The sequence below is a fragment of the Octopus sinensis genome, linkage group LG11 (assembly GCF_006345805.1).
Source record: "Octopus sinensis linkage group LG11, ASM634580v1, whole genome shotgun sequence".
Lineage (NCBI taxonomy): Eukaryota > Metazoa > Mollusca > Cephalopoda > Octopoda > Octopodidae > Octopus > Octopus sinensis.
This window is the reverse complement of record NC_043007.1, coordinates 40,666,924-40,682,057: the sequence shown is the minus strand read 5'-3', so window position 1 is coordinate 40,682,057 and position 15,134 is coordinate 40,666,924. Positions and strand designations below refer to the sequence as shown.

General features: G+C 32.6%; 1 protein-coding gene across 1 annotated transcript in view; it reads left to right on the top strand.

Annotated features, from left to right (window-relative positions):
- The window catches only part of LOC118765242 (organic cation transporter-like protein), an 81,877-nt gene extending 81,081 nt beyond the window's left edge, over positions 1–796 (top strand). The window contains exon 17 of the mRNA XM_036506984.1: positions 513–796. Coding sequence (XP_036362877.1) covers positions 513–695 — 183 coding nt within the window. The 3' untranslated portion in view covers positions 696–796. The remainder of the gene's footprint in view (positions 1–512) is intronic.
- Positions 797–15,134: the final 14,338 nt, after the last annotated feature.

Here is a 15,134-nt window from a genome sequence, read left to right as displayed (position 1 = left end):
AATGAAACAATTTTGGAAAGTAGATTTCCTATTCATTCCATAATATTGTGCCTGAAACTATGCACAGTTAAGTTCATGACAGACTTGATTCCAATACAATACTCTTTTCCTTAATTTTAATGTGCATCATACTTTCTTGTCTATCATCATTTCAATTCTTTTCAACAATCTTCCTTTCTAGATAAGTAATCTACATTCATTCTTTTATCTTTATAAAAGGTTTTCTCTTACTAAAACTAGTATTTCTCTTACTAAAACTGTCTTCTCTCTCTAAAACGATATTTCTCCTACCCATTTGTGTTCCCTCTTTACGTATCTCTGTTTCTCTCTAAATCTTCGTATAGAGTCTATGCGCCTGTTAGAACAATCTGCTCGATAATTAAATGCAATAATTATAAACACGTTTTCCCATTAATTGAAATCATATATTTTCCTGATTGGTCAGATTGCTATCTCTGTCGATAAATTTATTTGATATAATTTCACTAATATTATAAGTTTTCTATCTACAGGCTATGGCATTTCCGTGGGCTCCTGGTGTTATCATAGGCGCCAGTTGTATAGTTACTTCAATTTTGATCCAAGTATTTTTACCAGAAACTGGAAACCGTGTTCTACCACAGAGAATTGAAGATCTGAAAATGGCGGAAAAGAAAAATAAGAGAAATGATATAAAAATGCAAGGTGTATCGTAAAAATATTTGAGAGGGTCTTAGACAGCAAGATTAAATTCATTAAAAATTCAAAACATGAAGTGTATGTTGGGATGATGTTTTACAGTCCAATTCAACGCATTCCATTTCACTATAGTCTTTTGTGAAACCCCAAAATCAATCCTATGACCTGAAGTTGACACACCTAAATATACACACCAGAATACATAGTTCTATATGCATGAATACATTCTGAACAAAAAAATGTAATTAACCCCCAAATTTAATCAGTAGAATTGTTAATAACTCTTCAGCAGAACTTACCCTACAACCTAAGTATCATTCAACAGAGCTCCACACACCCCGAAGTCACTATCAATACTATTGATGTTGAAGATATCATATATATATATATGTGTGTGTGTATGTGTGTGTGTGTGTGTGTGTGTGTGTGTGTTTGTGTGTGTGTATGTGTGTGTTTGAGTGTGTGTGTTTGTGTGTGTTTGTGTGTGTGTGTGTGTGTGTTTGTGTGTATATATATATATGTTGCATCAGTTTTTTGAGGATTATCCCTTTGAAGAGCTCTAACACTTCTAACTTTTTTTTTTACTTTACCTTTCAGATAATAAAGTCATGCACCATGTTAGCTCAGCAAATTAAAATCATGGTGTAATCGTTGCCTTAAAAGGGAAGTATAGTGATGCAGAGATAGCTTGCTTCCTAAATGTGTACCCGATCCTATGTTGTCAAAATTAGAAAGAAGCTAGATGCTGTTGAGGAAATCCAACATCAGCAGAAATAACATTTAATGTTCCACATTTCAATCCTCTTGATTCTCAGAGTTTTAGAGGACATGTGAAGTATACGCTATATTTTATCTCCTCACTATTTATGTTCAATTTTCTTCTCACGCTTTTTTCATTTTCCGGCATATATTTTTAGCTCTTTTATTTTGGTTTTTGTTAGTTAAACCCAAAAGAATGACCAGTTACTATGCCTAGTACTCTTATGCTTATCCGGGTCACATATTATTCTTCCTTTATGTTGATATCCTATTATCGGAGGATCACATTTGGAACACGTTATTCCTGTTTAATGGTTTCCTCTCAAGATAATCCTTTATGGATTCCTTGTACTAGATTCCGCAAACATTATACATACACACAGACACACAGACACACAGACACACACATATTAAACTTTTTAATACTTTTTGATAGTTAAAAAAATAAATAATAAATAAATATATAAAAAAATACAAATAAAAATAAACAAATAAATATATATATATATATATATATATATATATATATATATATATATAAATTTATAAATATAAATTAATAATTTAAATTTTTCACTTTAAATTTAAATAATTTAAATTTTGAATTTTATATTTTATATATTTTGTATATTGTATTAATTAATTTTATCTTTATATTTTGGTTTATGTTTTTCACTGTTTGATTTGCCTAATAATGGTTTTATCTCTAATTTAATAATTATTTATATACATATATATATATATAAATTCTATCTTGTGAAACCTTATTAAATTTAAATGGTATTTTTTTATTCTTGAAAAACTTGTCTTTATTAATGGTGTTGAAACAGCTGTAATTTACAAGGTGACATTTCTTTCTATAAAACAATAAAATTGAATTGAATTTATCATTTAATCATTAATTAATTTGATTGTACAATTTATTATTTTGGTTTCCATTTCTAATTTATATTTATATAAATTCTAAATTAAATAAGTATTATTACCTTTATTAATAATAATTTTGGTAATAATAAAGTGGTTAGCAAATTTACACTTTTACAGGTAAAATATGAACTAAATTCAAAATACAATAGAATTTTGAATTTAGTTCATATTTGAATAAAAAATTCAAAATACAAAGCATACCCGCTGCTCTAAACAGAGCCATTGCTCCAAAACCACAAATTAGGAGCGACTGTGTGGTAAGTAGCTTGCTTACCGACCTCATGGTTCCGGGTTCAGTCCCACTGCATGACACCTTGGGCAAGTACCTTCTACTATAGCCTCGGGCCGACCAAAGCCTTGCGAGTGGATTCGGTAGAGGAAACTGAAAGAAGCCTGTCGTATATATGTATATATATATATATATATATATATATATATATATATATATATATATATATATATATATACATATATGTATGTATGTATGTATGTATGCGTGTGTATATGTTTGTGTGTGTGTTTTTGTTGCCCCAAAAGGGATAGATAGATTAAGTACTAAGCTTACAAAGAATATGTCCTGGAGTCGATTTACTCGCCTACAGGCGGTGCTCCAGCATGGCCACAGTCAAATGCTTATAAACAAGTAAAAGAGTATAAGAGTAATTAAAGTACACACGGCCAATGCAATAAACAGAACAGAAACAGGCGACTTACCTTGCGTGCAATACAGAAGTAAGTAATGCGCATATCTCAGGATCAATTGATTTCGCTTTCTTTATGAAAAATCGTACTTAACCTCATCAGGCAAACTTAACGGTACAACATCTATTTATGAAATATTCATTGCATTACATCGTATGCGTTCTTACATTTGAATGCCCCCGCGATATTTAAAACGAACTTATCGATCGTGAGCCAGTTTTATTTAAATTTACATAAGTATTATTACCGGTATTAATAATAATTTTGATAATAATAAAGTGGCTAGCAAGTTTACGCCTTTGTTGCATGGGGCGTGTGTATTTTAATTGTGAATAATTTGTGATATTGGAGTGATGGCTCTGTTCATAGCAACTGGTATGCTACCTTTCACTTACTTAACATCTCTTGTTGGTCACATTGGAAAAGTTTTGACTGAGCAAACAGTAGTTAATTCAGAAAAGCATATGCGTCAAGTGATAGAAAAAGTGAAAGAACAAAATATTAACAAGAGCAATCAGAGAACGCAAACCTCCGCCAAGGCGACACCAACGTCCTCTCAACAATTAAGCCAGAGATGAGTTTTAAAATGAAAATAACTCAAATAAACTCGACAACAAACGAGAATACTAACAATGAACCCGACCGCTCTCAAAAATTAAGCAAATTGATAAGAAAAATAATCCAGAATCTTTTTCCGATATCGGATCGATCCCATAATCTAATCAGTCGTGCCAGTCACGAAGCTAAACATCCCTGAAGGTTTTATCCGAATCCATCCAGCGGTTCTTGAGCAAAACCGGAAAATACATAAGATTAAATTTAATATGATTTTGCTTCCTATTTGTGGGATGGACTAAAATTGTGGTATGTTATTTCGACTTTAGCACATCATTATGTTTTAATGACTTACTAATTCGAAAATGTCTTTCCAATTAACGAAGGAAATTGTTTAGGAAATATTGCATTTTGAATACGAGGTGAATTCCGGAGGATTTGAAAACTTTTAGGAGAGGCAGAAATAAATATCCTAGATTGTTGCGATTTTAAAATGTCAGTACGATACATCAAATAAGCTGACCTGCCAACTCTTGTTATTCCACATTGAAGGATACGACTGTGAAAGCACTCACAACACATCCAGATAAATGTTGCTTGTCACAGCCGAGTAGTTTTCTGAATGGAGTCGGGACAATTTGGAAGATTGTAATGCAATTAAATTTTATGTCAAACTAAGCAAAAACGCTGAGGAGACTTATGAAATGTTCCAGACTGCATGAGCTAAGCGTCTGCTTTTCACTGGCACAATAGACCAGGGAAAGCAAGTACCCCGGGAGGCTCGTGGTGATCCCCTTTTTCGCCAACAATAGCATCATCGATATCCACTGGAATCTCTCTGGTCAGACAGAGGGAGTTCAAGAAGAGATTTCATCGCTAAGGGCCAGAGCACCAGCCTACAATTCTGTCCTAGTAACCAAATACAAAGATGGGTATGAACACTGGTCCCCATCCAGCTTGCAGTTCAAATTTTGTTCCCTGACACTTTTGGTTGTTACCCAAGCTGAATGAGAAAATAAAGGTGGCTGTGACAAAGGTTCTGGATGCTTTCACTTTGGATGCGTCTGTGGGACCTCTACAAGTACAGAAGTTGGAAGATACTTTGAAGGTAATAGTTTTGTACTCATCTGACATTAATATCTCGTCTGAAACAGACTTAAAACTTCTGGAATGCACCATATAATTATACACACACATACAGACACACACACACAGACGGACGCACGCTCGCACGCATACAAACGGACGCACGAACGCACGCACACACGCACATATATATGTATAAAAGTTATTTTAATTCTGATATTCACACGAGAACAATATACTCACGCAAACATATATGCATACATAGATACATACATTCCTACATACATACATACATACATACATACATACATACATACATACATACATACATACATACATACATACATACATACATAATACATACATACATACATGATGTGGAAAGAGAAGAGAAATTGTGTACTGTTGTGGAAATCAGCTGCCCAGTGGATGTTAACAGAAAGTTGAAGGTCAGTGAAAAACAAAATACCAACGCAGGCCTATTGAGAAATCTTCGAAACATATGTCGAAAATAAAGAAAATTTGTTAATTTGTCGTTCAACTCCATTCTTTCATTTATTCATAAATTTTATAAATATATTTATATATAAATATATTGCAATTACTCTATCCATACTAAAAGTTCATATTTGTACCTATAATTATTGGGACATGGGGATATGTAACACACTGCCTAAATGCCAATCATGTGAAATTAGTCTTCTCAAAATCAGAAAGGAAACAGCTGATTCGAAGAATATAGATCCAAGACATCACTAGTACTGTAAAAATCAGTAAAAATTTCCAGAAGTTTTTCATTTAAGAATATGCGAGCAAGTCTAGGCATACAAGTATATGCATGAGAAGACATACATTAAACTAAACGTACAAATCTGCACGTGTACATACATACAAAAATGCCCTGTTGTTGACGTTGAAGTTCCAATGAAAGTTCTTGGATCTCGGTTAGAAACCGGCTCTTTCTGTATTGGCAACAAATCTTAAAATAAAACTGAACAATGATGTTCATACATAAATCATAAATATATATATATATATGTATGTATACACACACACAAAGACATATACATACATACATATATATATATATATATATATATATATATATATATATATATATATATAAATATGTATATATACATATTTACATACATAAATACATACGTACATACATACATACATACATACATACATACATACATACATACATACATACACACATACATACATACATATATATATATGCATTTTCGTGGATTTTTCATATTTTACGCTTACATTTCCATGTGTATTTTATACTTTCTTTTATAACATATTTCTACTATATATATATATATATATATTTGAATAGAAAAATGAAATATCTTTTTATGGATAATTCGTTTAACCGATACCTGGGTAGCAAATTCACATCAGAAATAGCACGGTTGAAGTTACGTGCCTAGGGCAGAGACTACGTGTTTTCGTGTGGAAATTTGTGTGTATTTTTATAAAATTTATGAATAAATGAAAGAATGGAGTTGAACGACAAATTAACAAATTTCCTTTATTTTCGACATATGTTTCGAAGGCTGCATATTCCTAATTGTGAAGGAATAAGGAGTACATTATGCCGCTTTCTCATCAGGAAAAATAAGGAATTTATGTCAACATCAAGATTCACAAAAACTTTTTGATGACTGCTCTCACGGAGCGCATAGCGATAATGAGTGTCTCTTTAATATTCCTTTATAAGGAGTGACGTGAAACTGGTTGAATGTAGAAAATTCTAGAAGGTTCTAAAGGTTCAAGAGTTCAAACGAAGTAGGGGGAGAGAGAGGCCTAAGAAAAGTAAGGTGATTTGGAACAGGTCGTATGTATGGTGGGTTTTGTTAAATTGTTTTGTGAATGAGTGTCTGTGTGAGTGAATGAATATAACTGTATTAATACCTATGTGTGTGTATGTGGCTGGGTAGATGTCAAAAAAACAGATAGTTGTGTTGTAGCAGATATGTGTCTGTGTGCTTGATTACTATAGATAGAGGGGAAGAAAGAGAAAAAGAAAGAGGAGGGCGAGGTATTGGGACAAAGGCAAAACAAACCTCAATAGATTGGGTAGTATGTCTTTGAAAGCATAAAAAAATTTTTAAACTAAAGGGGTGAAATATATAAATGGAAATATATTAATAAAAATTCAAGGGGGTTATCTATGTTAGTCATTATTCATATGAGTGAAAGGTGTGTTTTCTCCAGTGCAAGCACCTGTAGGACCTCTCGACGATTGAGTTTATTAAAGGTATTTTGGCGAATAATATATGAAAAAATTCAGAATTACATACGCCACAAATTTGTGGCGTCTGTAATTCTGAATTTTTGACGTCACTCCTTATAAAGGAATATTAAAGAGACACTCATTATCGCTATGCGCTCCGTGAGAGCAGTCATCAAAAAGTTTTTGTGAATCTTGATGTTGACATAAATTCCTTGTTTTTCCTGATGAGAAAGCGGCATAATGTACTCCTTATTCCTTCACAATTAGGAATATGCAGCCTTCGAAACATATGTCTAAAATAAAGGAAATTTGTTAATTTGTCGTTCAACTCCATTCTTTCATTTATTCATAAATTTTATAACTATATTTATATATATATATATATATATATATATATATATGCTTTGAGTGCGAGTATTTTTTTATACGGCACCGTTTTTACAATCCTGCACATAATAATAATGGTATTTTTATATAAGCTTAAATCTTATGGCGATCACCGTGCACTGACTAAGCCCTCGACAAAAAATTCCAATTCGCGTGGATAATTTAATCTTGAAGGGAAGAAAGTCTTACCTTTCGATAAGACACAATGACTTGACAATGAAAAAATACGAATTTTTTTTACAGCAAGATGTTTCTATTTTCGCTTTTGCTAAACAGTATTTTAGTCATTTACAAATCTTTTTATGTGAATGTGATTTCAAAAATGTAAATTGTTTGTGCAGTAAGTATTCATATTTTAGCTTTTTTTAAACAGACAATATTTTTATGTTTTTTAAAATTATTTTCAAGTGAATGCTATTACAAAATTTTTGGCATATTCAAGAAATATTTTAAAGTGAAAATGACTTCAAAAATACCGTAAATATTCCATAAAAGCCCCGAAATACCGGTTACGTGGTAGCAGGGTATGAAAGAAATAGCAGTTAAACATTTTATTTTCTGTGGAAAGGGGCCGTTTACGCGTGATTTCGATGTCACGTTCGTTGAATGCATCCGAAATAATCTGGAAAAGAAAAGAAACCCCACGAAAGAAAATTCCGTTGCTGGGAAACTCAGACTTTGCCGGTGACCGAACTGGTCACGAGCAGTATATATATATATATATATATATATATATATATATATATATATATATATATATATATATATATATATACATACATATATTTATATCTGTACGGAGAGAGATAAAGAGGGATAGAAAGAGGGATAAAAACAGGTACAGACATACAGGCAGACTACGACACATTGAAATAAGCTTAGCTATCACTGACAAACGTGTTTGATTTGGGAGCTTGCGTTATGATGTCGTTTAACGATTTTAACTCCGGATTAATGGCAACAGTCATAGCTACCATGTTGCTCCTTCCACACTTGGCTCACTGCAACATCGACTATGTAAAAGCTAGAATGAGAGAAGTTTGTATTAGAAGTCGACTGGCACTAATGTTTAAGTAATTGAACTTGGAGAGCATGAAACCATGTGCTTGGTGCATTATTATGCATGTATATGTGTGTAGTTGTTTATTTAACTTAGTGGGGAGAGAAAGATATAGAGTGTGAGAGTGAGCGTGTGTGTGTGTTATGTTTGTGTGTGTGTGTGTGTGTGTGGTGTGTGTGTGTGTGTGTTAAGCAGACAATTAGAGAAACTGGAATTTATATATTATATAACCTTGGAATATAATTATTGAAGAAAGTAAAACAGTATGAGATCTTCCCAAGTTGACGTTGATCGAATCCTACGTGTTCTGGGACAAACAAGATTTTTCCACACCACTCAATTCGTTCTGATTTGTGCCTCTGTAATTTTAGCGTCGATAAATAGTTTTTTCTACGTATTCTTTGGTATGTAACAATACATATATTTGCATGCATTTGTATAGCAGGGCCATTTGCGGAAAAGAAATTGTGTTGCAGTGAATTCATGTGTTTTGATTTTGAATTGTGTATGGGTATATGAAACGTGGCCACAGCATTGGGTGAACTTAAATAACTCGGATATGTTTCGACCAAAATTTGGTTCAAACCACGTTTAACTTGACAGCACTACATAATAGGATCTGTTAGGTCACTTTTAAGTCAATTATTGTAGCATCATTTCTCATTCCTGTTGTGAGTTGTTGGCTGAGATACACCCAGGCATAGGCAGCTTTTCTGGAATCCCTTGATGAAATGTGTCCATGTCTCTTTTGAAGGTGATGGGAGCCTTTTCTTCTATGATTTGTTTTGGGGTAATGTTAAAGAGAGAAGGGCCTTTTGAGAAAATGGAAATTGTGTTGCAGTGAGCAAATGATGCAGTGCTCGGGGCGGCGCTGGAGAGAATAAAGTTTCGATGTTTTATGAATATATATTTCTACACACACACACGCACACACGCATATATCTATCTATCTATCTATCTATCTATCTATCTATCTATCTATCTATCTATCTATCTATCTATCTATCTATCTATCTATCTATCTATCTATCTATCTATCTATCAATATATATATATTTGTTTCTCAACTTTTTTTTGTATCTTTCTGTCGAAGAGCGTAGGCTCGAAACGTAAAAGACTTTTCTTTGTTTATTTGTACTCCACCTGAGCGCTATACTAATTTTGTTTATGTTCGTAAACTTTCCCGTTATATATATATATATATATATATATATATATATATATATATATAAGCGATGAGGACCGAAATGTCAAACATCTAAGTCCGCTGGTACAGTCCAAATAAAGAATATATATAAAAATATATATATACTTAGTATTTGCAAAAACTGTAATTTTTTTCCTTTCCTTATACTTCGTTCTATATATGTGTGTACGTGTGTGTGTGTGTGTGTGTGTGTGTGTGTGTGTGTGTGTTTGTGTAAATGTGGGTGTGAATGTGACTAAATATATATATACCTATATATACTTCATTGATTAAACCTCGCCAAGTTAAATATGTAAACCACCTGAAGAATGACTGTAACTCGAAAATTTTAAGAATTGAACAGCCATGAAACGATCGTACTGTTATATTAATTATCTTTTTTAATAATTTTGATATATATTTAAATAATATAAATTAATTAATCTTATGTATTGGCTTAAGTTTTTCATTGTATGATTTGCCTAATAGTGGTTTTATCTCTAATTTAATATAATATACCTATATATATATATATACATAAATCCCTCGACTATGCTGGGTGTTACGTTCCAAAAACCCCGTGATAGGTGAAAATCTGCGAAGTAGAAGCAGTACTGTACTGTATATTTTTAAAAAACTATTTCTATAATTTGCATGTATTTTTAATTATAAATTCAAAACAACACCACAGCGAAATCGACGTAAGCTTAAATAATAAACCGCGATAGGTGAACCGCGATATGGCGAGGGATTATTGTATATGTAAGTATGTATATATATGTGTGTGTAAGTGTGTGTGCGCGTGTGTGTATGTGTGTTTGTTTGTGTTTGTGTGTGTGTGCGTGTGTGAATAGATATTTATATGTATGTATACATATAAGCATGTATATACCTCTCTCTCCCTACAACACAAACAATGACAATAATTATAGTAGTATGGAATTCCATAGGCTGTAGTTACGCATCATTATTATGCTACGAGTTACTACTGGCGTGCTGGCAGAAACGTTAGTACTCCGGGCGAAATGCTTAGCCATATTTCGTCTGCCGTTACGTTCTGAGTTCAAATTCCGCCGAGGTCGACTTTGCCTTTCATCCTTTCGAGGTCGATTAAATAAGTACCATTTACGCACTGGGGTCGATGTAATCGACTTAATCCCTTTGTCTGTCCTTGTTTGTCCACTCTATGTTTAGCCCCTTGTGGGCAGTAAAGAAATAGGCATTTCTCTTGTCGCTACGTTCTGAGTTGAAATTTCACAGAAGTCGACTTCGCCTTTCATCCTTTCAAGGTCGATAAATTAAGTACCAGTGAAACACTTGTATCGATGTAATCCACTAGTCTCCACCCCACCCCCACAAATTTGAGGCCTTGTGCCTCCAGTATAAGAACTATATTTATCCTAAGCTGAAAGGAGTTCCACATTTGTATACCTATACCATTGGGTTATCCCAGAACATGGAATTAACATGTGGTAGACAAAAGGCATAGGAGCTTTCAAGAGCGCAATACGAGGCTTTTGCCCACTCTAATCTATATATATATATATTGTATTGTTATTATTATCATTTTTTTATTATATTATTATTATTATTATTATTATATTATTTTATTATATTATTATTATTATATTATTATTATTATTCGTAGTTTTATTTTTATAGCGTGCTTTCACTTCACTACCGAGCGCAGCTCTGTGTGCCTTGGGTATGTGCTGTGATTTGTTGTGATGCTCTGATGGTTATTGTATGGAAATGTTCTGCGTAGGATGTGTGCAGTGCCTAGTAGTGCAATTTTCTGTATGTTATATGTGTTTGTAAGTCTGGTGTTTTGTTATGTATTTGTAGTTATTATTATTATTATATTATTATTATATATTATTATTATTATTATTTCTAAGTCTATCTAGAGGGGACTACGGCAGCAGTACTGGGTATTAATAGTTATCACCATCAGTGCTGCTGCTCTAGTCTCCTTTAGAGAGATTTAGAAATAAATATATTTATATTTCTGAAAACCAGTGGATGTGTTCCATGTGTATATATAAACATTTGTAAATTAAACAGTTAGGTTCGACTACGCCACATTGATAAAGGGAAAATACTCTGAAACATTGTAAAATGCGAGCAAGGGGAATAATATTTTTAAGATTATATACCTGGAAAAGTACAGGATTATATACCTGGAAAAGTACAGGATTATATACCTGGAAAAGTACAGGTCAAGTTTTTACACTTGGAAAAGTTCAGGACAAGTTATTACAACTGGTAAAGTACTGAACAAAACATTTTTTCCTTAAAATATTGCAGCTAAGGATAAAATTTCAAATTATTTTGATTTAGAAAATATTAGCTTTTGTTGAAACTAAAAAATGTATTACAAGTTATTACTGCCATTTGTTATTACTTGTTACTTCTATTAAAAATTAATAATAACTCAAAACATTTTTTGCATTTACGAAAAAAATTCATTTGTTTAATTATTAATTAATAAACATTTGAAAATAGGTTATAAAAATAATAGTACTACATAATTAGTACAATAAATAGGATAATAAAAAAATCAGTTATATATTACAATACAATCTACCCACACCAATAAATTAACAGTAAAATTGGCTTGAGTTATTGCCTAAGTTATTGCCAAGTCTTCACATTTTTAGTCTTGACCCAATGCCTATTTTTTACATAATGAATTTACCTACCATATATACTATTCTACTTTGCATAAAACTTTAACCATATTGGTACTTCTGGCTCTCGTTTTTAAAGTATTCTAGTGTGTCAATATTTTAACAAAATAAGAGTATCTTTTTTTATATTTTTTATGTTACTTAGTAAATTAAAATCAAATAATTTTTAATATTCAAATTTTATCCTTAGCTGCAATATTTCAAGTAAGAATTTTCTTGTTCTGTACTTTATCAGATGTAATAACTTCTGAACGTTTCCAAGTGTAATAACTTGTCCTGTACTTTTTCCGGTTTATAATCTTAAGAATATTATTTCTCTTCTTCGCATTTTTCCATGTAATGTTCTTTCCAGGCTATGCTATTATGCTAATTAAAAATTGATAATGTGTCAATAATTTAAGATTTTACATTATTGAAAATTGAGTAATAAATTTAAAGTGTGTGTTGTATGTGTATGTCTGTGTGTGTGTGAGAGAGAGAGATGGTGGGTGTGTGTTGTTGCTGCTGTGTATGTGTGTGTGTGCGTGTGTTGTTGTTGTTGTTGTGTGTGTGTGTGCGTGTGCGTGTGTGTGATGGAAAAAGAGTGAGACAGCGTACATTTTTTAATTTTTACTCACATCTTTTTTGAGTGATTGACTGAGAGGGAGCGGTGTGTGAGGTCAGAGGGTTAGAGAGAGAAAGTGAGTGTTGCTCTGTGTGTGACAGAGAGAGAGAGAGAGAGAGAGAGTGATAGCGGAAATTTTATTCATTTACTTTTTCTCACATCTTTTTCAGTATGTCATTGTCAGAGAGAGAGAGAGAGAGAGAGAAGGTGTGTCTTGCTGTGTGTGTGAGAGAGAAAGGGGGAGAGAGTGATAGCTTAATTTTTTATTTAGTTTTGCTCGCATCTTTTGTAGTGAGTGACTATGTGGTTGATTGACTGAGAGAGTGAGAGGGGGAGAGGCTGTTACACACGCGCACAAACACATACGTGCACCCATTATCTGTCGTATACACGTACCTGTACAATTACATATGCAAACATGTTTTTTATGTTTGCGTGTGAGGAAGAGAGCGAAAAGTCACTCACTGAGTAAAGGTGTGTGTTCTCATGATAATATTTTTGCATGTAAGTATAAGTAGCTAAGTAAAATTTTCGCTGTCATTCCCTCTCTCTCTCTCTCACTCCCTTTCTCCCCCACACACACACATACACAAACAACACAGACTTTATGTCTCTTATCCCCCATCAACATACATCTGTGTCCATTTGCTCTCATTCACTTTATGCCGACTTCAAACAAAATGTACATTTCTACACACAAAAATAAATAAATAAAATATTTTTACGGAATTTACCGAACGCCGTTAGGTAACAGCTAAGCTGCGCATACACGCCTTCGATTTGAAACCAAAGATTGCCAAAATGGCTTGGTTATTACCAATTTTTCATTTTTATGATATAATTGCATTAATGTAGATGACGTAATTAAACTAATTTTGTCCTTACCACAATGATGCTGGTGACATATTAAATGTCCCCTAATAGAAATATATTACTACCCTCAAATTTGAGAAACAAACACATAATTTTTCTCTTTTGAAATTTCATTGCATGAAATTGATACCATGAAATTCCTCGAACTGAGCTCTATCAATTAAGCTTAATTAAAATATAGTTTGTCTTTAAAATGTAAAAAGTTAATTATAGTTAAATCTAATTTTTTGCCTTGTATTCTTTTTTCATGATATTTTACTTCACAACTTTCTGGATACAAATTTTTGTTGCTTGGGATAAAAACTATGAAATTCTTCTTGCATTTTTCTTTCGTTGAATATATATTTTGCTTTTAAAATTAAATATATATATATACTTATGCACAAAGATACAAACTCATATGTGCATAAACGTATATTTGTCTGTTTATATGTATAGATGTGCATTGTTTAGCACTTCCGCTATTCCTAAAAAATTTAGAAGTAAAATTGAAACTGATCATATGATACTATACGTAGCTCACTTACTCCACCTTGTTTCACAGCCATCACCCCTGAATACCAATGTAATAATCTGACAGAGTTTCAACTCAATCAATACAACATATCGATTGATGAAGCCGATCTGATATATGATAAATGCTCTATAGACATCATCATTACCGATGGAGGGTTTACTACCGAGAATCGAACTCTGGACTGTGTGAATGGTTATTACTATACCACACCAGTTGATAAGTCTATAGTGTCACAGGTAGGTTGAGTTCTATTACTGTATTAAACTGTTGTTAAGAATTGATATGTGTTCATCTGAGGTGTATGTCATCTCTGTGTTCTGACTTCTGTCAAGTATGAATAATGTGTCTGCTTTTTTTAACGTATAAAAGCGCATTGAAAATAACTGTAAATAAAACAATTCATACACACACACAACACACACACACACACGCATATATATATATATATATATATATATATATATATATATAATCTTTTACTTCAATCATTAGACTGCTGCTATGCTGGTGCACTGCCCTTAAGAATTTATAGTCGAATGTATCGACACCAGTACTTTTTGATTAAAGCCTAGTACTTATTCTATCGAGCTCTTATTACGGAACCACTAAGTCACGGGGATATAGAGACAGTTACACCGGCATAGAGAGAGAGAGGAAAGAGAGAGAGAGGAACGGAGTAAGAAATGGACAGTTTGGTGTAGGTAGAGTTGGCAGTGTGAATTGCGTCATGGTGCTGTTTTTCTCACAGACGGCGCCCAATTGACCCTACTATATAATATGTAGTCGACAAAATCAAAAACAAACCATGCGTATACACGAAATAAAAAATAATAAAATGGCGACAATTTACCCATTGTAC